Genomic DNA, 23868 nt, shown 5'->3' with positions numbered 1-23868 from the left:
GCAGTTGATAACAGTCATCAACAGGTTTACCATACCCATGGAGTCAATCACCCATCTCCTACTACCCTCCTGAGAACTGCCCCCCCCAATATATAAGTGTCTGGTGATGTCTGTTTCAGTGTATCTGAAGAAGTGTGCATGTACACAAAAGCTTATACCCAGAACAAACTCAGTTGGTCTCTAAGGTGCAATTTTTAATTTTAAAAATTTAACTTACAATTTAACTGTTTCAGGTGGTGTTAGTGCTGCAGTCGGATATCCATTGGACACAATCAAGGTATTTCAAAGTTTAGTTCTCTTAACTACAATAAAATCTCCCAAGTCACAAGGTGAAATGGAGAGAACTCTTCTCCACCCCGTTTCAGAGCTGAAAGCAGCTAGGATGAGTGTGTGAGGCGGTTCTCACCACTGCAGTGGTTTCTCTACCCAACAGCTAATAAACAATGGTTTGCCAGGAGGAATTCCAGGGCTCCTCCATTTTCTTCTTCCCCAGCTTCTCCCAATCCTTTCACCATACTCTCAGGACCAAACTAGAAATTACATTGTGAGATCTGTAGGTGCCTCCAATCTTGTTCCTCTTTTGCGGGAGAGATTCAAGCACATACTATAAATTCAGCTTTGCGCAATGGATTAAAGCATTCTGTCGCCCTAGTGCAGGGGTAAGGCAACCTAAGGCCCGGGGGCTGGATGCAGCCCAATTGCCTTCTCAATCTGGCCCGCGGACGGTCCGGGAATCAGTGTGTTTTTACATGAGTAGAATGTGTCCTTTTATTTAAAATGCATCTCTGGGCTATTTGTGGGGCATAGGAATTCATTCATTCCCTCCCCCCCCCTCCATATAGTTCTGAGGGATGGTGGACTGGCCCAAAACTGAAAAAGGTTGCTGATCCCTACCCTAGTGCAATAAATTCACTTTTCGTGCTGATCTGATGCCCCTACCCACTTGCAGAATTACCAATGAAATGTTTCTTTTCCCCAAGATGAAATGAATGATGGATTGTCCCATTTAACAGGTGAGGATTCAGACTCAGACAAGTTATCGTGGAATATGGCACTGTATCAGAGACACATACAGAACTGAAAAAGTACGTATGGTAAAATTCCTGTTGATGAAGGGGAAATTTGCTTCATCATGTCTGCTTGACTTGGGGCGGATCCACACCATACATTTAAAACATATTTAATTTGCATTTAAAGCAAATGACTTGTTCCAAAGAAACCTGGGAGCTGTGGTTTGTTAAGGGTGCTGGGAATTGTAGGTTGATGTGGCAAACTACAGTTCTTAGGAGGAAACCCCACAGTCTGTCCAACATTAAGGAATGGCTTTATTACAATGACTCTGGGACAGAGCTATTGTGGCCTAACACGGCATATTTCACACAGTTGTGTGAATGGCTGAATAAGAAGTTAATTGCAAACATGGGTTGGGTGGAAAATGAGGGAAGGGATTTTTAACACTTTGCCTTCTGCAGCAGATTGCTCCCCGCACATCTGTTTCAGCAAATGAGAGCTTTCCACCTGCTGCCAGTGCAAATAAGAGACTCTCAGTCCAGTTCAGGGATGTAGTGTGGGGGGAGGTCAAGGGGTTAAAAATCCATTTCCCACACCAATGTTTCAATCTGGATTTGATCCCGAATCCTGAATTCTAAAAACCCCTTTGTGCAATTGCTAACTGCATCGAGGGTTAGGGTTTGGCCCTAAGGCTAAGGTTGGTTGTGTTTAAGAACACCTGTGAACAAGAACCTGATTCTGGGTGCATTGGGCCTCGTAAGCACCTAGAAAAGGGCTGGGAATCCTGGTATCTGCCAGATGTTGCTACACTACCACTCCCATCATGGTCGGAATTGATGGGATTTGGAGTCCAACAATATCTGAAGGGCCACAGGTTACACATCCCTGACCTAGAGGTTTCATAGAATTGTAGAGTTGGAAGGGACCATGAGGATCTAATCCAGTGTTTCCCAAACTTGGGTCTCCAGTTGATTTTGGACTACAGTTCCCATCATTCTGCCCATCGTTCTGCCCAGACACTGAGGTCCAGCGCCGAGGGCCTTTTGGCGGTTCCCTCGCTACGAGAAGCCAAGTTACAGGGAACCAGGCAGAGGGCCTTCTTGGTAGTGGCACCTGCCCTGTGGAACGCCGTCCCATCAGATGTCAAAGAGAAAAATAACTACCAAACTTTTAGAAGACATCTGAAGGCAGCCCTGTTTAGGGAAGCTTTTAATGTTTAATAGGTTACTGTATTTCAGTGTTCTGTTGGAAGCTGCCCAGAGTGGCTGGGGAAACCCAGACAGATGGGCGGGGTATAAATAATAAATAAATCATCATCATCCCTGATCACTGGTCCTGCTAGCTAGGGATGATGGGAATTGTAGTCCAAAAACAGCTGGAGACCCAAGTTTGGGAAACTCTGATATAGTCCAACAATGCAGGAATCTTTCACCCAACGTGGGGCTTGAACCCACAACCCTCAGATTAAGAGACTAATTCTCTACCGACAGAGCTATCACCTTCTCCTTTTCCTCGATTAGTACCAAACCTGAAGACAAACTGTGAGGTGTCCTTTATTCTATTATAATTAGTTTCCTTATTACCAGAAAGCCAAAGAAAAAACCTAGCGGCTGTGACTTTCGTATTATGGAGACTTGGGATGATTAGGTAAGACTAGCTTGGCTAACACTTTCTTCTCACTTTTCTATGCAAACCAGGTGCTGGGTTTCTACCGTGGGGTGTCGATGACTGTCATAACTGCATCGTTTATTACATCGTTCTCTTTTGGCATCTACAAAAACATCCTTTATAACATCTGCAGATTTCGATATGGCTCTGCAGACAGAAAGCCGTCAAAGGCAGACGTGTCTTTTGCGGCAGCTGCTACTGGTGCAATCCGGGTAGGTTACAAGTAAAATAATGTTTAAGATTTAAATGTACTTACAAAAGGCATATATTTATATCCCTTACTTCTTTCTTCCTTTCTGGACTTTCTGCTTTTATTCTTTTCTTTTTTGCTCTCTCTACATAAACTTTTGTATTTTCTTTTTTTTTAAGTTTGTGCATTTTAATTTATGTATATGTGCAATACAATCAATAAAAAAGCGCAAGTCAAACAATTAATTTTGGCGTTTTTGGCCTTCGGGATGTCCTGGTAAAGCACTCTTATTCCACTTTAACAGTCATGCTTTCTCCCAAAGAATCCTGGGAACTGTAGCTTGTTGTGGCTGCTGGGAGTTGTGAGGAGACCCTTAACAAACTACAGTTCCCAGGATTCTTTGGGGGGAAATCAAAAAGGTTAAAGTGGAATAGGGTTGGCACCTGTCTGTCCTGGGAGACAACGGAGGAGTGCGCCTTTGGGGATGAAGTCAAACCATTGGTGTGGCTGTAGAGACAGATATGGGAGAGGCATGTTTTGCTGCAGCCGGAGCAGATTCTGCTATGTAAAAGGTAAAGGGACCCCTGACCATTAGGTCCAGTCGTGGCCGACTCAGGGGTTGCGGTGCTCATCTCGCTTTATTGGCCGAGGGAGCCGGCGTACAGCTTCCGGGTCATGTGGCCAGCATGACTAAGCCGCTTCTGGCCAACCAGAGCAGCACACGGAAACGCCGTTTACCTTCCCACCGGAGTGGTACCTATTTATCTACTTGCACTTTTGGTGTGCTTTCGAACTGCTAGGTTGGCAGGAGCAGGGACCGAGCAACGGGAGCTCACCCCGTCACGGATTCGAACTGCCGACCTTCTGATCAGCAAGTCCTAGGCTCTGTGGTTTAACCCACAGCGCCACCCGCGTCCCTCTATTCTGTTATGTAGAAGTAGCTAAAGTGGTGCCTTTTGGTTATTGAGCACCAACCAGTATGGCCAGTGCTCACAGAGGGGAATTGTAGTCCAACAACATTTGAAGAGCACTAGTTTTCCGACGTGGTTGCTCGAGAGCGAACAGGCAAGACCCCCACTGGTCTTTTCAAGGCTTTATTATCGGTGCAAAAACATTCACAGTGCAGAACGACTCACTTCCATGTCTGCTCAGTCACTAGCAGAATCTGGGAGTGGGCGGTCCCCAGCAGAGCAGTCTTTTGACCCCCATTCTACGCGTCCCCTCTCTGCACGTAAAATGACTGCGCAGAGAGGGCATGGGCAAAGGGGGACGTGCCTCCCCCCCCCGCTTTGCTCAGGCTTGGTGTTATGGCTGTCCCTTGCATCCTCCGAGCCCTGCATCCCTTCCCCACTGGAGGCGTGGCTTCCTTCCTCCCGGAAGAAGAGTTGCTTCTCACGCAACTGCCCTTCCACCTCTCACCTCTGAGCTGATGGCAGTTCCCTGACAACTACATTTGGCCTCTCCTGGTACAGACTAGTAATGGTGTTCATGTAACATGTTATACTTAAAGCACTGAAGTTTCTTGATTATAGAAAGTTATCCCTGTGGAAAACATCCGTGTTATATCATCTGTCCCTCATCGTTTTGTTGTTGTTATGTACTTTTGTGTTCTCATTGTGTATTTTAATGTTGCAAACTGTCCTGTGATCTTTGGATGAAGGGTGGCATATAAATTTTTATAAATAATAACAACAAGAAGGGCAACAAGATAGTATTACTTGTGTAATTAGTTTCCAGAAGACTATGCATGTTAGGCTCTTGCAGTGAAATGTCTGAGCCACCGTATTTTCGCCCTATAAGACGCACCAGACCATAAGACGCACCTAGTTTTTGGAGGAGGGAAACAAGAAAAAATAATATTCTGAATCTCAGAATCCAGAACAGCAAGAGGGATCGCTGCGCAGCGATCCCTCTTGCTGTTCTGACTTCTGGGATAGCTGCGCAGCCTGTATTCGCTCCATAAGACGCACACACATTTCCCCTTACTTTTTGGGAGGAAAAAAGTGAGTCTTATAGAGCAAAAAATACGGTATATACACTAAGGCAGGCATGTCCAAAGTCTGTTTCAGGGGCCTAATATGGCCCGCAGGTCAATGTAATTCAGCCTGCCTGGCAGTATATGTCCTGGGGTAAAATCCCCCCAAAAGCTCAGCACTGTAAAAAAAAGCTCAACAACTACAATCCTAAAAAAATCTCAACAGCTTTGGGGTTAAGTCCTTAAAAGAGCTCAACAACTTTGGGGTAAAATTGTGAAAAAAGCTCAACAACTTTGGGTGGCCCTCATGCAAATCTGGCCCTCTTTGAAAAAAGTTTGGGCACCCCAGAATACATGAGTTTGGACCCTAGGCTCTGTATCTTCATGGTCTGGTCTGGGGATGTGTGGGTGATGAGCTTCTACAGGAAACATCTCTTTCTAGACCACTAATTCCTAATTACACCCCTCAGGTTGTGCTAATGTCACCTGCAGAGTTGGCCAAAGTGAGACTACAGATCCAGAAAGATCCCTTGGCTATTCCACCCCACGTCCTGATCTCCAAGCCTAAGTATCAAGGAGCTGTGCACTGCCTGCGGACCGTCGTGAAGGAGGAAGGTTTCAGGGGTCTATACAAGGGGTCTTTGGCTCTGATGTGGAGAGACTGCTGCTCATCTGTCGTCTATTTCCTCACCTACAATGTCCTGTGCGACTGGCTTACTCCAGCGGGAAAAGACAGAGCAGGTGTGTGCATTAAATGAGAAGGGCTTGTTTCAGGAGTTTTGAAAAACCTGTCTTCATAGCTTCTGCATTGGAGTCACCACAATTCTGCAACTTTCGTATAGAGTGTTTGTTCCCGGCACTGAGTTATCATGGCTAGCAGCCATTGATAGCTGCCTGCTCCGTGAATTTGCCCAATGCTCTTTTAAAACCATCCTGTTGGTGGACATTCTGTGGGAGAAAGTTCCATAGTTTGTGCTGTGGGAGAAAGCCCTGAATCTCCCAGCCTATAGCTTCTTTGGATGTCCCCAAGTTCTAGTGTCAAGTTCTCTTTCTACTGTTCTGTAACCCCTTGGGGTTTGCATGCCTACAGCAAACAGGGGAAGCTGGATGTTGACACCTCCCTCTTGCACATAGGTGCTGCTGCTGCTGTTTTGCCTACGTAAGCAGCGGCACTCAAACCGGAAAATAGATGGGAATGATTAGAACAGAGTATTATCATTGGCACAATTTGCTCCAGTTGTGTAATATGCTTGGAGCACCTGTTATGAAATTCTATTTGAGCTTCTCTTGTGTAACTGGTTAAATCAGAGGCCGCGTCCTCTGATGTCATCCAAGAACTCTTCCTCTCCAACTTCCCCCTCGAATGCTTATTAACTGCAGTCATGCCGGCTAACTGCACCTTTCAAATGCATCGCTAAAGCCTATACAGCTCGGGTGTAGGGGCACTTTCTAAATGATGAAATGGATTTTATTTTTAGCTCTTCACTAATCCCAGAGGCATGATAGCCCATCTCATGCAACGTGTAGGGAAGGAGGAAGGGAGAAGAGAGGCCAGCCACCCTGGAAGCGTTTTCACAGGTGCCTGGGCCGGGGTGGGGGGCCAGAGCATGACAAATGTTCCAAGTATTTCAGGCACATTTTAAAATAAATAAATAAATAAATAATAATAATAATAATAATAATAATAATAATAATAATAATAATAATAATAATAATTTTTATTTATACCTCACCCTCCCCAGCCAAGGCTGGGCTCAGGGCGGCTAACAAGCAATAATAAAAACAAGTTGAATGAATACAACTTAAAAACAAAATTAAAATACAGCATTAAAATATTAAAACATTAAAATATTAAAATGTAGCCTCATCGCAGGAGGAGAAAGGAAAAGAAAAAAGAAAGAGGGGGAGGGAATCAAATTGGCTCCAAGCCAAAGGCCAGGCGGAACAACTCTGTCTTACAGGCCCTGCGGAAAGAAATCAGATCCTGCAGGGCCCTGGTCTCATGAGGCAGAGCGTTCCACCAGGCCGGAGCCAGTGTTGAAAAGGCCCTGGCTCTGGTTGAAGCTAATCTAACTTCCTTAGGGCCCGGGACCACTAGGGTGTTGCTATTTATGGACCTTGAGTCTCTCCGTGGGGCATACCGGGAGAGGCGGTCCCGTAGGTGCGAGGGTCCTAGGCCGTGAAGGGCTTTAAAGCTCAAAACCAGCACCTTAAATCTGACCCTGTACTCCACCAGGAGCCAGTGCAGCTGGAAAAGCACTGGGTGAATATGCTCCCATGGCAGAGACCCTGTGAGGAGCCTCGCTGCAGCATTCTGCACCCGCTGGAGTTTCTGGGACAGCTTCAAGGGCAGCCCCGCGTAGAGCATCTTATTAAATGGGGAAATAATAAAGCTATAAGCGATCTCAGTCAATATTGCTGCAATGAGTTGTATCACAATCACAGGTGGACCTGACTTTAGGAAATTAGTAATTGTTCAATGCAAAAATACAGAACATGTTCAGAACATCAGTCAGCGTCCCTCCCCACACAAGTAATCCCGGTGGGGCGGGGGGGGGGGGAAGTTCCATTCTCTCTGTGTTCCTCCCACAATTTATATGGTCTATCTAGGAGGTTAGCTTGAGGAAATAAGATAGCCTGTTCATGCATATGGGTTTTTATTTTATAATATAAAGGTAGAATATTTGTCCTGACACATGGAACAGGAAGAGTGCACAGCTACAAACATAGGGAGGAATTCAAGGTGGCACTGCTACAAATGATCAGTTTCTGCTTGCCTGGTGGAACAATCTCCCCTCTCCTCTCCCTGTGTGCTAGTTCGGGGGATCTCCAGAACAAGTTTTTGTGGTTTTTTTGCGGGGGAGGCAGGGTGTGAGGAAGGAGTTGGCAAGCCCCATTGTGCAAGGGGAAATCCTTGCGGATTCACTGTGTTCCATCCAAATTTCCTGCCTTATTGGGAAGCAGTGGCAGCTGATGCTTCTAGGAAAAATTGTCCTGGTACTCACTGTAACAACTTCATGCTAAGTGCCACACTTTAAACCAAGTCTTTTCTTCTAGAAAGAAAAGATGCCAGTTCTGTGTACCCTTGAGTACCCCCAGAAAAAAGCACCGGTAATAACAAACAAAATAATAACCCCGCCACGCCAGTTTAAAAGGCCATAGATTGCTTTAGGTAAAGGTAAAGGGACCCCTGGCCATTAGGTCCAGTCGCGGATGACTCTGGGGTTGCGGTGCTCATCTCGCTTTATTGGCCGAGGGAGCCGGCGTACAGCTTCCGGGTCATGTGGCCAGCATGACTAAGCCGCTTCTGGTGAACCAGAGCAGCGCACGGAAATGCCGTTACCTTCCCACCAGAACGGTACCTATTTATCTACTTGCACTTTGATGTGCTTTCGAACTGCTAGGTTGGCAAGAGCAGGAACTGAGCAACGGGAGCTCACCCCGTTGTGGGGATTCGAACCGCCAACCTTCTGATCGGCAAGCCCTAGGCTCTGTTGTTTAATCCACAGTGCCACCCGCATCCCACTCACTTTAATCAATGGGACTTGATTTCGAGTCTGGCTCTCACACGGAGATTCCCGTAAATGTTGTGTATGGATTGCACAACCGACTGATTTAATCATGTAACCTGGTTAAACCAAGCTCTAGAGACCAAGGCTGTGTACACACCATACATTTAAAGCAATGCAGTTTGTAAAGGGTGATGGGAATGGTAGCTCTGTGAGGAGTAAACTACAGTTTCCAGGAAGCTCTGTGCTTTAAATATATGGAATGTAGTAAGCCTTCGATGTGGGAAAGCTGAAGGGATGTAAACTTATTTGGAACCTTTCAGCGGCCAGCTAGATGGCCGCTCAATCAAATTGAATTAGGATTTGGAGAGACAGGGAATCCTCTTGTCCCGGATACAGAGAAAGGGGAAGCTTCAGAAAGCAGAGCCTCTTAAGAAAGGCCTGCCTGATGTTTCACAGAAGGTATGTCAAGAATCTTGTGCATGGACTACGGAGTGCAGGTCAAAGAGGCAGCATGACATATAATTCCAACAGGGGATATCTGCTCTCGAAGCTCATTAGCTGATTTCTCTGTGTGCCTAAATCCCAATATGAGATACTTGCAAAGTATCTTCTTACAGTCTTCCTTCCATAGTTCAGAGCTGATTGGAAGCAACTGCCCTGCATAAATTAGGCCTCTCATGGTCATCAACCTCTCTGCCTATTACTCCACAGTAGTGCCTTATCATCTTATCTGCTGCTTGTGGAACTAGCCTTAGGTAGGACTTGAGTCAGGATAAGGAATTTGGCCAGGGGCATCAGAAAGTGGATTAGCCACTATTTGGCATCTGCTTCAAGCTGGTAGACCTTGAGATTCTGGGGGCTGAAAAGAGTAGACCTCACAAGACTTAAGTCTGCCCACTGCTGATCTGGAAGACAATACTAATACCGCTACTTAAGAGGGCATAGCTAGCTAAGTTATACTCAAGAGTAGATCCATTGAAATTAGCATGTCTATTATGTCAGCAGCTGCAGTCCCAAGGGCAAGGCAGGGAGTTTCTCCCACCCAAAATTAGTTTTAATGTTTCTATTGGGGTTTTTTTGTTTGTAAGTCACTTTGGGTTGCCACAGGCAAGATAAAGCGGCTAAGCAATTTAATAAGTGATAATACAGTGGTGCCTCGCAAGACGAAAATAATCCGTTCCGCGAGTCTCTTCGTCTAGCGGTTTTTTCGTCTTGCGAAGCAACCCTATTAGCGGATTAGCGCTATTAGCGGTTTAGCGGCTATTAAAGGCTTAGCGGCTAAAAGGCTATTAGCGGCTTAGCGGCTTAGAAAAAGGGGGGGAGCGAAAAAAATCGCAAGACTCGCAAGACGTTTTCGGGAAAGCCCATAGGGAAATTCGTATTGCGAAGCGCATCGAAAAACGGAAAACCCTTTCGTCTAGCGGGTTTTTCGTCTTGCGAGGCATTCGTCTTGCGGGGCACCACTGTAATAAATAAAAACAACTATTTCAAATGTCCAAAAAATACGAAATCAAAACGTGTGTCAACATTCTGCATTCTAATTAAAGAGCAATGCCCATTTCTCCTCTGCAAACCTATCTCGCTGTCAGTTTAACGCTGCTTATAATTACATTTTGCAGACTTATGGGCTGTGCTTCTTTCTGGAGGCTGCGCTGGAGTCCTGGCCTGGGGCACGGCCACCCCGATGGATGTCATCAAATCCCGGATGCAGGTGGATGGCGAGGGCCTGCGCAGATACTCGGGATTAGTACACTGCGTGAGGGACAGCGTAAGAGAAGAGGGGGTGAGAGTCCTCTTCAAAGGCCTCGGACTAAACTCCATCCGCGCTTTCCCTGCAAATATGATGGTGTTCTTTACTTACGAAGGTGTGCTTAGGCTAGGCGAACGCTGGATGAAATAAAGGGCGCATTGCAGCCTTCGCTAGCTGGCATCCTCTAGAGCAGGGCCGGGGAACCTTTGCCATCAGAGGGCCACGTACAAACAGGTGGGACAACGAATGCTAAATTCATCTTTGTACAGTAGGGTAGTTTCTACACACAGTTGTGCACCCCTCACTATCTTCCATCCAGGCATTCAAAGGGCATTATTATAATTGAAGGACACATTCCAGCCAGGCAAAAAGACTCAAGGACCAGTGAGGGGTGTGGCCTAGGGAGAGGGGTGTGACCAGAGAGGGGCGTGGTCTTGTAGCACCCTGCTTGTGGTTAACGCTTAGCTGGAATGAAATATTCAACGCAGCAATAGAGAAATTAAAATAATTATTTATTTGTCAGACAAATAAATGAGAGGCACAGTGGTATATGGTTACCAAGCTCTGGCCTGGCCTCCTGCCATTATGGCCAGCACTTATATTCCCTTAATCCAGCCCCCTTTGCTCCTCCTTGGGCTGCCTCTGTCCAATCAGCCTGGTTGGATTTCCTATTGGCTGATTGCTATATCCAATCCTAAAAGATACACCCACATCCTCCTGTCCTTATAAGGAACACAAACAGCTATATATTGTTACATCTATAAATGACAAATAAGTAGTAATATATCTTACATGTGTCTCAACAAGGAATCTTAATTACCAGCTCACCTCTTGCCCTCCCTGCCCTATTGCCTTTTAAAACAAATGGTTAATCTTAAATTTTTATCTTAAACATATGTCAAGGATCTTGAGTTTCACATCAACATTGAAAGATATCCTTCATTTGAAGGTTTCTAAACAAATGTTCTGACAGCTAATATATCTGGACAGCATTTGATGGCGTCTTCTTGTCTGGCAAGAGGCTGAGCTCAATGGCCCCTGTAGTCTATTCCAACTCTAGGACTCTATGATTCTATGAAATAAGAATTTAACATCTAAATTTGTTACTTTCTAAATCCTTTGCATAGTTACATTTAAGCCAATATATTTAAGCTAATATATTTCATACATTATCATAGGTAACCTTTTAAAAGAATAAAGCTTCTCAAGGAAGGAACTCAGTAAAAAAACAGTTTTTAAAGAAACCTCTTCAGTTACATTCCCCCCCCTTCAGCCTCCTTTCCAGCCTCAAAATAAAATAGGAAGAAGCTTCTTTTTCCCCAGCCAAGCCAGTTGCCTTTTCTCTCAGTTTAAGAAAGAAACAGTTTTAAAAAGACTTCCCAGCTAGATGCTTTAAAAAGCCTCTGGCCTTAGAAAATACAGCTCAAGGTTTTAAGAGAGGCCCATGGTATCATTTTACTATTTGCCCATTCCTAATTATATTTATCTCTGCCTTTGTTATCTTCTGTAACATGTAGGGTCAATGTCCTGCTTTTAGTCTGTAATTTCAGCTTTTACGACTTTGAGAATTGCTTTCTGCTATAAATCAAGGGGCCCCTTGTCTTAGGAGAATGGCCAAGGTTTTCTCTGCCTGGCATGAAACATTTGAAAATTAAGCCCTCTTTAATATACAAGTCCTGATCAAACATTAATAAAATGCAGGCTTATGCCTGATGCCTCATTCCCCCCTTTCAAGCTCAAGGACCTTCATCCCAAGTGTCCTTGATAGCTTGACCTTCATCATGTTCCTGAGGTAAAGCTCTGTATAGGGCCATGATATGAGGTAGAGTTTCATTTGAAACCATCTTGCTAATTGTACTTCTAAAACATGAAATGATACATGGCATCATACATAAGACCATTACCACTACTGTCAAGAAAAACAAGCAAGACAATAGTATCCCTTTGAGTCCTGTGACATTAGGTAACCAATTGGTGAGCCATCCCATATCCCATCCTTCCCATGTTTGTACTGGGACATGTGCTATATTCTCCATCTTTGTGGCCAACACACGGATTGCCTCACCATTATCTGAAATGTTAAAGCAACAGGCATTCCCTGTCAAGTTCAAGACTCCACATAGGCCTCCCTGCTTGGCAAGTACATAATCCATTCCCATTTTCAGCTGCAAAATGGCGGCTCTACTTTCATCCAACTGTTGTGCAATAAGTCTCAAACTCTTGGCCGTTGCATTGGTTACAAGTTCCACTACTGCTTGCAATCGAATTATTCTGTTTAGATTATAAATAGGATCCCGTGCCCCTTGTATGAGCTCACCAGGATTCCAGGAGGCAGGATCATAATAGGCTATAATGCGCTCTGGTGGCCAATCATCAGTACCGCTCCAACTTTGGGTACTTCCTCCTGCTATATGAGAAATATCAGCGTTTCTTCGTGTACGCTTGGGCAAATTAGTGGGCATAATCCACATTGGTGGCAATACCCATCCCAGGAAACAAGTCCCACTCCATTTGGAGGGGAGTTTCTTGTATGCCCATTCTCCACATATCCACCACAACCATCGTGTCTGAGGTCTTTGGTACGTGGAGTACAGAAGGCGAAATAGCAAAAGAGGTAGAGAGTTCACAGTGCAGTATGTTAGATTGCCTTTTTCTGTCACAGTTATGTTCCATACCACTTTCCATGCATGAATAAAAGGAGGTGCACAGGGCAAGGCATCCCGAGTTCGATAGGTAGTATCGTGTGCCCAGGTATTCTTAATATTATCCCAAGTATAGTGACAATGAGAAGAGCCTATCATGGTAGAATCAGCTGCATTTGATGATCTATGTACACAGAATTCCCCTTGTACAGGTATAACTCGTAATGGTTTAGTTGAGTTCCATCCGGGGAAATTCTGTACTTCTGTTTGTTGTGGTATTTCGCTTACCATACCAATGGCATCTAATGGTATCGGTAATAAGGGCATACCTCCCTCTGAATCATCTGGCCCGAGAGAGCAAACAAGGCAATTGGTCCTATTTGCAACATTGGCTACCATTTCAGCTAAACCTACCCACATATTGTGGTCATGGTGGAATCCATATTTAGTCAATTTGGCCAGATTCAAGGACCCTTCCCCTTCCCAAGGGATCAGGATTAATAATAGAATCATGTTGATGTCTAGCATATGCATTCCTTCCACAAAAGATTACCTTATAGTGATAGCAAATAAATATTAGTCCCAATATAATTCCCCCAGTGACAGAAATGGGGAACCACCAAGACCAAAACATATATCCCGAGGATCCCCAATGAGTAATATCTCTGATAATTGTTCCACAAGGAGGTGGGCAGTCAATTAATTGTGGGGCAGTCAATCAATTGTATAAGAGAATCTTTCCTTTCACAATCGCTGGTTCAGATGCTCCTCAAGCTTCAGGCGTGCGCAGGTCAGCCAGCTTCCAGGTTGTGGCTGCAGCAGGCCGGTCGTCAAATGTTGCCCGTGACCTAGCCCGTTCCCGGTAGGGCTAGATACAGGGGTTTTTGGAGAGAGTCAGTTTAAGAGGATTAGAGGGGTCACCTTTGCACGTCCAACTGCCTTCGGACTTCTTCAAACGGGAGTGATGAATCCAGGGGGTCACCGCAGCTACCTTCACCGCTGTTGGAGTAGAGAGCAAGACGGTGTAAGGTCCACGCCACTTAGGTGCAAGTGGATCACGTTTCCACTCTTTCACCCATACGCTATCGCCAGCCTGGAACTGATGAATCGGCTCGGCAATGCTGCACGGCGTGCGCTCGAGGGCCCACCTGTTAAGAGAAACAAAAACACGGGAGAGAGATTGCACTTGTCCCTGTGTCACATGGTCTCCTATTTGTTTAAGATCAGCTGAAATATCCTGAACAAAGGAGGGTGGTCTCCCATACAGGAGCTCAAAAGGTGACAACTTAAGTCTTTTTGTGGGTGCACACCGAACACGAAACAGTGTTATGGGTAACACATCTACCCATCCCAATCCCGTTTCCTGGGTTAATTTTGCCAATTGGGTTTTCAGAGTCCGATTCATTCTTTCAGTTTTCCCTGAACTCTGAGGCCTATAGGCTGCATGCAGTCTCCATTTCACTTGTAGGACTCGACATACTTCTTGTACTACTTGATCAATGAACGCTGGCCCATTGTCACTTCCAATGCATCTAGGTAATCCAAACCTCGGGATCAATTCAGTGAGGAGTCTCTTAGTTACCTCTCGTGCCTTTTCAGTTCGGGTGGGAAAAGCTTCAACCCATCCGGTAAGAGTATCTACAAACACAAGGAGATACTTGAATCCCTTAGAAGGGACCAGCTCTGTGAAGTCCACAATTAGGCTTTCCATGGGGACATATCCCACATGTTGGATTCCAGGAGGTTGTACCGGTCCCTGCCTGGGATTGTTTTTAGCACAAAGAACACATTTCTGTGAAATGCAAGTTGCTAATTGTGATAGATTAATAATATACAACTTCCGACTGAGACTCTCTCTGGTTGCAGTACCGCCAAGGTGAGTAGATTCATGATAATTTCTTACAATTGTGCCTGCTAGATGATGAGGTACATAAATCCTATTGTCTGGCAGGATCATCCAACCGTCCTTCACAACTGCTCCTTCCTGTTCAGCCCACTTCCTCTCCTCTGGGGTATAGTGAGGTTTAACTTCTTCTGGAACTACCTCTGGTATGAGGGCTGCTATAAATCCTCCCACAGGCTTTTGGGCTGCCTCTCGAGCTGCTTTGTCAGCAGCATGATTTCCTCTGGTTATTGGATCCCTTCCTCGTCCATGACCTTTGCAGTGCATTACAGCAATCTGTTCTGGAGCCCATACTGCTTCTAACAGGATTTCTACTTCAGGTCCATATTTCAAGGCCTTCCCGTGGGCTCCTATTAGACCTCTTTCTTTCCATAGAGCACCATGTGCATGCAGGGTTAAGAAGGCATATTTAGAATCAGTATAGATGTTTGCCTTACATCCGGCTGCCAATTGCAGAGCTCTAGTTAAACCTATAAGTTCAGCTTTTTGTGCTGAGGTGCCAGCAGGCAAAGCTTCAGCTTCCACAACTTCCTCATTGGTGACCACAGCATATCCTGCTCGTCTGGCACCTTCATGCAGGTAACTGCTACCATCAGTATAATATACAACATCTGGATTTTTCAATGGTTCATCTTTCAGATCGGGTCTACTGGAATAAACTTCATCCATTATTTGGAGACAATCATGTGATTCTTCATCATCTACCTCTGGTAGGGGCAGCAAAGTCGCTGGATTGAGCATATTCACTACTCGTAGATGAATCCTGGGATTTTCACACAATAGGCCTTGGTACCTAGCCATCCTTGGGTTCGTTAGCCAATAACTACCCTTATATTCCATGAGTGTCAGAACAGCATGAGGTACATTCACATACATCGTCTGGCCGAAGGTAAATTTATCAGCTTCTTTGACAAGGCTTGCAGTGGCCGCTACTGCCCTTAGGCATGGAGGCCATCCTTTTGCTACTGAGTCCAATTGTTTTGACAAATAAGCTACTGGACGGTTCCAACTTCCTAATCTCTGGGTCAGGACTGCCGCTGCAATCCCATTCTGTTCATGTACATACAGCTGAAAGGGTTTTTCCGAATTAGGCAGTCCAAGGGCTGGGGCCTCCATAAGTCGTTGTTTGATAACTAAAAAGGCTTGTTGCTGCTCAGGTCCCCATACGAATGGGTCCTTTTCTGCACCTCGAGTGCTTTCATGTAAGGGTTTGGCCAGACTGCTGAAATCAGGTATCCATAGTCTACAAAACCCTGCTGTTCCCAGGAATCCTCTGAGTTGTTTCCTTGTGGTAGGTTCCTTGATAAGGCAAATAGCTTCTTTCCTCTCTGGCCTCAATGCTCGTTGTTGGTGTGAGATGTCAAAGCCCAAATATTTGACCTTTTCTAAACATATCTGTGCCTTTTTCTGGGAAACTCGGTAGCCAGCTTCCCAGAGCAAGTGGAGCAGTTCCTCTGTACCTTCTTTACAGGTATCAAAATCCTTTGCTGCTAGTATAAGGTCATCTACATATTGCAGAACCACCTTTTCTCCAGGTATTGAGGGGTAACTTGTTAGATCCTTCGCCAAGGCAGTACCAAATAAAGTTGGGGAATTTTTGAATCCCTGGGGCAATCTCGTCCAAGTTAGCTGGCCTTTTGTTCCTGTCAAAGGGTCTTCCCACTGGAAGGCAAATATAGGTTGGCTCTGTGGTGCCAGCCGGCAACAGAAGAATGCATCTTTCAAGTCCAATACAGTAAAAAATGTTGCTTCTGGTGGGATCAAACTCAGCAGGGTGTATGGGTTTGGTACATTTGGGTGCAAGGTCTCGATAGCCTGGTTTACGAGCCTCAAGTCCTGCACTGGCCTGTATTCATCTGTCCCAGGTTTTCGAACAGGCAAAAGGGGTGTGTTCCATTCTGATTGGCAGGGCTTAAGCAGACCATATTTTAATAGGCGGTCCAAATGTTTCTGGATGCCCTCTGCTGCTCGCCGGGGTAAAGGATATTGCTTTACAGATACAGGGGTAGCCATAGGTTTTAAGGTTACTACAATTGGAGCTATATTCTTGGCCATTCCTGGTGGGCTATTTTCGGCCCATACTCCTGGTGGCACCTGTAGAGTTCGGAGGAGCTTGTTTAACTCTGTATCCAATGTGGGTTGGACTTGCAGGGCTGACATTAGGCGCCATGATTGTTCCTTAGGTACTGAGAGGGAAATTATTCCTGCTGCCTTTGATGGCAGTTTCATTTCTGGACCTCGAGGAGTGAAGGTGATTTGGGCCTGCAATTTGGACAGCATATCTCTACCTAAGAGAGGTATTGGACACTCAGGTATATACAAAAACTGATGGGTTAAACGATGTCCCCCAATCTGGCATTCCAAAGGTTGGAGGAAAGACCTCTTAGCTGACTGACCAGTGGCACTTTTAATGACTACACTTTTGGATGCCTTTTTCTGCAATAGTTCTGGGAGTACTGAGTATTCAGCCCCAGTATCAATCATAAAGTCTATTAAATGGCTTCCTAATTGGATCGTGACCGTGGGCTCCTGGAAGCCTAACTTTATGGAGTCCGGTCTTTCCTAGTCTTGGGTAAAATCCTCCTCTGCCAGTCCAATGACATTGTCCCTACTCCGTCCTTGTCCAGGTCTCTGATATCTTCCATCTCGGATCATTCCCCGTCCCCGTCCCTGGTTTCTTGGGCCGGAGCCTGGGCCTGGGCCTGGGCCTGGGCGTACTTCTTCCAACCTCAGGGGTTCAGGACACTCCCGCTTCCAATGACCCTCCTTCTTGCAATTTGCACATTGATTCCTTCCCAGTGGTGGATTCCTTCCCCGCCCTCTTCCTCCATTTAAGGGGCGGTAGTCTTGCTTCACTGCTGTGGCTAGCATTACCATCTTTTCCTTCTGCCACTTCTTCTTCTCTTGTTTCTCAGCCTCATCCCTATTCCGATAAACTCGGCGTGCAATGGCCATAATTTGGCTCATCAGCATCCCTTCCCATCCTTCGGATTTCTGAATTTTCTTACGAATGTCAGAAGCGCACTGGGCCACAAATGTAGCAGTAATCATTCTGCTGTTTTCAGGGGCTTCAGGGTCAAAAGGAGTCCATATACGATAGGCTTCTTGCAGCCTCTCTAAAAAGTCTCCTGGACTCTCATTTGGTTTCTGTTCTACTTCTGAGACTTTAGACATATTAGTGGGCTTCTGGCATGCCCTGCGGATACCTTGCACAAGCGTCTGGCGGTAGGTGGTAAGTCTGGCCAGGTGAATTACATTGTTTGGATCCCAATTAGGATCTTCCAAGGGAAAGTTGTCTTGGAGATGACGGTCAATATTAAAAATATTTCCCACTCTGGCCTGCTCACGCAAATATATCTGTGCCTTTTCAATTATGTCTCTCCTTTCCTCAGTGGTGAACAGAGTATTCAGGAGCTGGCGGCAATCTGTCCAAGTAGGACTATGAGTATTTATTATTGAAGTCACCAAGTCCATCATAGCCTGAGGTTTTTCTGCAAAAGATGGGGTGTGTGTTTTCCAATTCATCAGATCCGTAGTTGTGAATGGAATGTACTGGAGGGTCGAAGTTCGAGGTGGCCGTGGTCCGGGTTGCCCGTTAACCAGCACAGGCTCCTCAAGTGCATCAAATACTCTTCTGAGAGGGGCTACTACGTGATCTTTCTCTTCGCCTTGCTCTAGGGGCCTCAAATCATAGGGGATGGTATTTGTCCCAAGGCGTTCTTTTAGCAGCTTTATACGCCTGGCTGTATTGCTTGCTGACCGATTAAGGTCTCCCTGTAACTTCTGTAATAATTCTCTAGGACTTGGATGTACAGGGGTTTGGGGTAGGCAATCAGTTGTTTCACTAAAAGAGACTGTAGATGGAGTTCTACTGGGACTCACAGATGGAATAACCACTTCTGCTTGGGCTTTATTATAGGCCTCCAATGCCTCCTGAAGATATTTATCATAATCTATCAAGGAATCAAGTTCTGTGACTCCAGCCCCATTATTCATTCCACTTTCTTGCCTTGGGGTTACAACTGGTGGAGTGTTTGGATTTGGCTCCCTTCGATGTGGAGCATAAGGTGGAGGTGGAAGCAGCTCTTCCTCTGGTCCCTCAAAAATGGGTTTGAGTTTATTTGGCAAGATTCCTTTCCTAGCTTCGGCTTTTACAGCCAATAATTTGCATCGTTGGACTTTGCATTCCCTTATCCATGGAGGATTTTTATTTAATGTGCTCAGCCAGGAATCTATATATGAAAATTGTTCTGGGCACCCTCCAATTTCTTTGGCGATGTTAGACCAAAGTTTGCTTACTAAATTTATATCAAAGGTTCCTTGAGATGGCCATTCAGTATTTTGCTTCGGCCACTCTAATTCACATAACGTTCTCAGGCGCTCTGGCGTCATTTTGACTCCATATGCCCCTGAGAAGGCTTTCTTAAAATTATTTAACATACATTCAAGAGGTGTATTTTCCCCTTTTGAACCCCCAACTCCCATTGTATGGCCCTGTGAAGTATCCACTCAGTCACTCACACACACGCTTCGTGGGTTTCCTTGCCTGGTGAAGTCGCCTTACCAGGAACCGAAGTACTGCCCACTCCACACTCAGGTCAGCTACAGATTGCTCTGTACTTTCTCACACATACAATGCGCTAGATACTTCACCACACACTACCTCCCATTCTTCCCTTTTCCCCCACCAGATCACCATCTGATGTATCCAACCACCTAGCGTACTCAGTTCCCACTTACTGAGACGCAGAAGTTTGATCAAGACTTCTCTTCCTCCCAATTAATTGGAGGGCCAAAAATCCCTTTGTGCACTTACCCCTGGTTGGTTCCGTTTCCCCCCGGTCCGTCGCCGCCAGTGAGCAGGGTATCAGACAGACGAGACTTCTGCGTTCCCCCTGGAAAAATTTACCAGTGCGCGCTTGGGTAAGCAGTTTAAAGATCCTCTCTCTTGTACCCTGCTCAGTAGAGCGAAGGGGCTGCGTTCCAGCAGACCACTTATCCGAGTCACAGGGCACCATAAAATGTAGCACCCTGCTTGTGGTTAACGCTTAGCTGGAATGAAATATTCAACGCAGCAATAGAGAAATTAAAATAATTATTTATTTGTCAGACAAATAAATGAGAGGCACAGTGGTATATGGTTACCAAGCTCTGGCCTGGCCTCCTGCCATTATGGCCAGCACTTATATTCCCTTAATCCAGCCCCCTTTGCTCCTCCTTGGGCTGCCTCTGTCCAATCAGCCTGGTTGGATTTCCTATTGGCTGATTGCTATATCCAATCCTAAAAGATACACCCACATCCTCCTGTCCTTATAAGGAACACAAACAGCTATATATTGTTACATCTATAAATGACAAATAAGTAGTAATATATCTTACATGTGTCTCAACAAGGAATCTTAATTACCAGCTCACCTCTTGCCCTCCCTGCCCTATTGCCTTTTAAAACAAATGGTTAATCTTAAATTTTTATCTTAAACATATGTCAAGGATCTTGAGTTTCACATCAACATTGAAAGATATCCTTCATTTGAAGGTTTCTAAACAAATGTTCTGACAGCTAATATATCTGGACAGCATTTGATGGCGTCTTCTTGTCTGGCAAGAGGCTGAGCTCAATGGCCCCTGTAGTCTATTCCAACTCTAGGACTCTATGATTCTATGAAATAAGAATTTAACATCTAAATTTGTTACTTTCTAAATCCTTTGCATAGTTACATTTAAGCCAATATATTTAAGCTAATATATTTCATACATTATCATAGGTAACCTTTTAAAAGAATAAAGCTTCTCAAGGAAGGAACTCAGTAAAAAAACAGTTTTTAAAGAAACCTCTTCAGTTACATTCCCCCCCCTTCAGCCTCCTTTCCAGCCTCAAAATAAAATAGGAAGAAGCTTCTTTTTCCCCAGCCAAGCCAGTTGCCTTTTCTCTCAGTTTAAGAAAGAAACAGTTTTAAAAAGACTTCCCAGCTAGATGCTTTAAAAAGCCTCTGGCCTTAGAAAATACAGCTCAAGGTTTTAAGAGAGGCCCATGGTATCATTTTACTATTTGCCCATTCCTAATTATATTTATCTCTGCCTTTGTTATCTTCTGTAACATGTAGGGTCAATGTCCTGCTTTTAGTCTGTAATTTCAGCTTTTACGACTTTGAGAATTGCTTTCTGCTATAAATCAAGGGGCCCCTTGTCTTAGGAGAATGGCCAAGGTTTTCTCTGCCTGGCATGAAACATTTGAAAATTAAGCCCTCTTTAATATACAAGTCCTGATCAAACATTAATAAAATGCAGGCTTATGCCTGATGCCTCAGTCTAGAAAGTCTCAAGGGCCAAACAGAGAGGTCTGGAGGGCCACAGTTGCCCCCTGTGCTGGAGGCTCCCCCATCCCTGCACCTAGAGGACACCAGGATGGCAAAGGCTGCTTCACTGCAATATCATCTCTCCAAAGCAGTCTTTTCCTTTCGAAATGCTCAACCGAATTTCTTTCGAGAAAACCATCTGTGCGTTGAGAAATTATTATTATTTATTCGATTTGCATTGCACTTGCTACATAGAGATTCCTTAAGCAACTGACATAAAGCATGACATATCTGGAAAAAAAGAACACCACATTGCAATAAAAACCATACAAAGACCCATGGAACAGACCCAGCAAAACAGCAGCAGCAAAAATAAAGTCAGAAGCAAGACGTATCATCGAGCAACATGACAATCCTTCAGATGCCTGGGAGAAGAGAGATTTCCCCTTTCATCTGGTGCGGAAAGGATGCTGGCACCAAGCTTGGGAAGGCATTCCACAGATAGGAAGCCACAACTGAAAAGGCCCTGCCCTTGTTGTCACTCGCTGAACGTTCTTTGGAGGGGCGCTCTGAGGGCCCCAGATGAAGACCTGGGGGTGCAGGTAAGCCGCCCTGTGATCCCTTGATAAAGGGCGGTGTATAAATTTAATAAGTAATAACTTAATATTCATTGCACACATATGCTGCTCTGCTCACCTTTGCTTCTGACCCCACCCATCACTGGTCGCTGGCCCTTACAAGGTTGCTCAGAAAGGAATGTGGTCCTCTCTCTGAAAAAAGGTTCTCCATCCCTGATTTAATTCTGGGTTCATCTGTTTTCCATATCCAGACATGGACGCCTCACTTTAGAAACAGATGCACATGAATATCGCTGCCTGAAGTTGCTTAAAGCTGAAAACTTGCAAGTGTAAAGACAGAAGGAAAAATGGACACATACAGAAATCTGGATTTGCCAGTGATGGGCAATGGAAGAGTTTGATGTTCTAAACATTTCATTGACACCAAATTACTCGTTACTGAACAAACAATAGAGCTGTTCACCAGAGATGCACGAAAAGCTCAAGGCCACTGGCAGAAACAAGACACCACATGTAACATTCCATGTCCAAGAATTGCTTTGCTGGAAAACTGCAGCTTGCAGTGGGAAGGCACATGTTGCATAAAAGGCTACTAATGGCCTTCCATTTACAACATGCTTTGCTGGACAAGGAAAAGTCGGCACTTTTAATTCTGCTCTCCCATTTATGCCATTGCAATCTCATTCATTCCCAGACAAGTCCTTTTTTTACAAGCTCTGCAAGGGGAACTGGCTTTTGTGAGCACTAAGGGAATTTGGCATGCTGAATTAGAGCATCACGGCATGCTCAGGCAATTGGAACTACCCTTAGGCAAACCTTTGCAAAAGCAGTGCTAGTGGTTCACATTAAATTATGTGAAACTGTCGTTTTCTACTCCCCAATTTTCATTAGGGAAGCTGTATTTGTCTGCTGCAGGTGTGAGCTTTCGTGGACTAGAGTCCTGTATCATCAGATACAGGAAGTGTTATCGTAAGTTGGCAGGTAGATATACATGGTCTTTGTGTGTGTGTGAGTGAGAGAGAGAGAGAGAGAGAGAGAGAGAGAAAGATTGTAAACAGTGAGTTTAGAGTGTAATTTTATTTTGTTAAAGCTCAAATGTATTAAAATCTTACAATGACAATTCTTAAAGGAGTGCTGAGAACAACACTGGGAAACTAACCCACATTTTAGGGTAAAAACCCATTATTTTCTTTCCGTACACAGGTGATAGAACTGAATTTCTTGATTCAGCCATGTGATGTGGTTTCACTGCTCATTTCCTGTTGAGATTCCTTTCCTGTGCAGCAGTGGCTTTCAGGCTGTGCACTGGGAATTCCTGGAGCTACTCAGAAGCTCATGAAAAGTTTTTTTGATGAATAACAGCAAATAGGTTTCCTGAAAAAGACAGCAGGGGCACCGCTACCGAACTTCCCTGATATGCACTGCTCCAGCTTTGGGGCCCCAGACCTTGCTGGGCTCAGACTCCAGATACCCCCAGCTAGCCTGGCCAATGACCTGAGGACCTAAGGTTGTTTGAGGTCATGCTCTCAGTTCACAATGGGCAAGGATGTAGCCCAACTGTGCCCCCGCATCAACTGAGGGTGCACCCTTGAACGTGTAGCTCAATGGAAAGTGTTTCCAGCCCTTTAATGAACCGCTGTACTATACAATTAGAAAGTGTACAGTCCTCAACAAGAGCATGCAAGTCCATCTGGCCCATGAGTTTACGGTGACCTGGGACTATTGCAAGAGCTAGCAAATATTGCTGCATATAGCGTCTGCTCCACAAACAGCTCACTACAAGTTTTGTTGTTCTGTATGGGACAATGACAATAAAGATTATTGTATCGTATTATCATATTATAAGTGTCCCCTAAGCAAATTTAAAGTGATTTCTACCAGCCTATATTTATGTGCAACATCTGATAATAGTTGCATCTTTTGAGTGCTCACACACAAAAATGCACAAGTCTATACACTAGGTAATAATGGCAAAAACAGCCTTTGTTCTGCAAGATCTCCCTGTTTTTATTGCGTATGGTTTCAGTTTGTACAGTTGCTATGCATGATTAATAAACAATTCCCTTTACACCAGCATTCGTAAGCTGCTGTGCAAGATGTCAGAGCAGGGCTGGATTCACTGTCGCCCTTCTTAGCGCTTTTCAAAAATAAACTCTCTTTGATTAGCTGCACCATTGTTAACAAAAACGAAACAAAAGACAAAAGCTCATGAACCAGACACGCCAACATGATTTGCTACAAGAACGTATGGCAGGTCACAATGCTCCACTTGCAATTTCTCATCCACACTCACCTGTTGTGGCACCCCAGCCTTCAACTAGTTTGATTGTAACTAGCAAAGAC

General features: G+C 44.9%; 1 protein-coding gene across 4 annotated transcripts in view; it reads left to right on the top strand.

Annotated features, from left to right (window-relative positions):
- SLC25A47 (solute carrier family 25 member 47) overlaps positions 1 to 23601 on the top strand; it is a 49407-nt gene extending 25806 nt beyond the window's left edge. For 3 of the 4 annotated variants that reach the window (XM_081194153.1, XM_081194151.1, XM_081194152.1), the window contains 5 exons: positions 234 to 277; positions 1014 to 1085; positions 2709 to 2891; positions 5315 to 5585; positions 9976 to 10535. In XM_081194153.1, coding sequence (XP_081050279.1) covers positions 234 to 277; positions 1014 to 1085; positions 2709 to 2891; positions 5315 to 5585; positions 9976 to 10256 — 851 coding nt within the window. In that variant the 3' untranslated portion in view covers positions 10257 to 10535. Of the gene's footprint in view, positions 1 to 233; positions 278 to 1013; positions 1086 to 2708; positions 2892 to 5314; positions 5586 to 9975; positions 10536 to 20939 lie in introns of those variants that run through there. The other variant, XR_014008173.1, reaches the window with a different exon arrangement.
- The last annotated feature ends 267 nt before the right edge of the window (positions 23602 to 23868 follow it).

The sequence above is a fragment of the Podarcis bocagei genome, assembly GCF_964188305.1.
Source record: "Podarcis bocagei genome assembly, chromosome: 1".
Taxonomy (NCBI): domain Eukaryota; kingdom Metazoa; phylum Chordata; class Lepidosauria; order Squamata; family Lacertidae; genus Podarcis; species Podarcis bocagei.
This window is presented reverse-complemented; position numbering and strand designations above follow the sequence as displayed.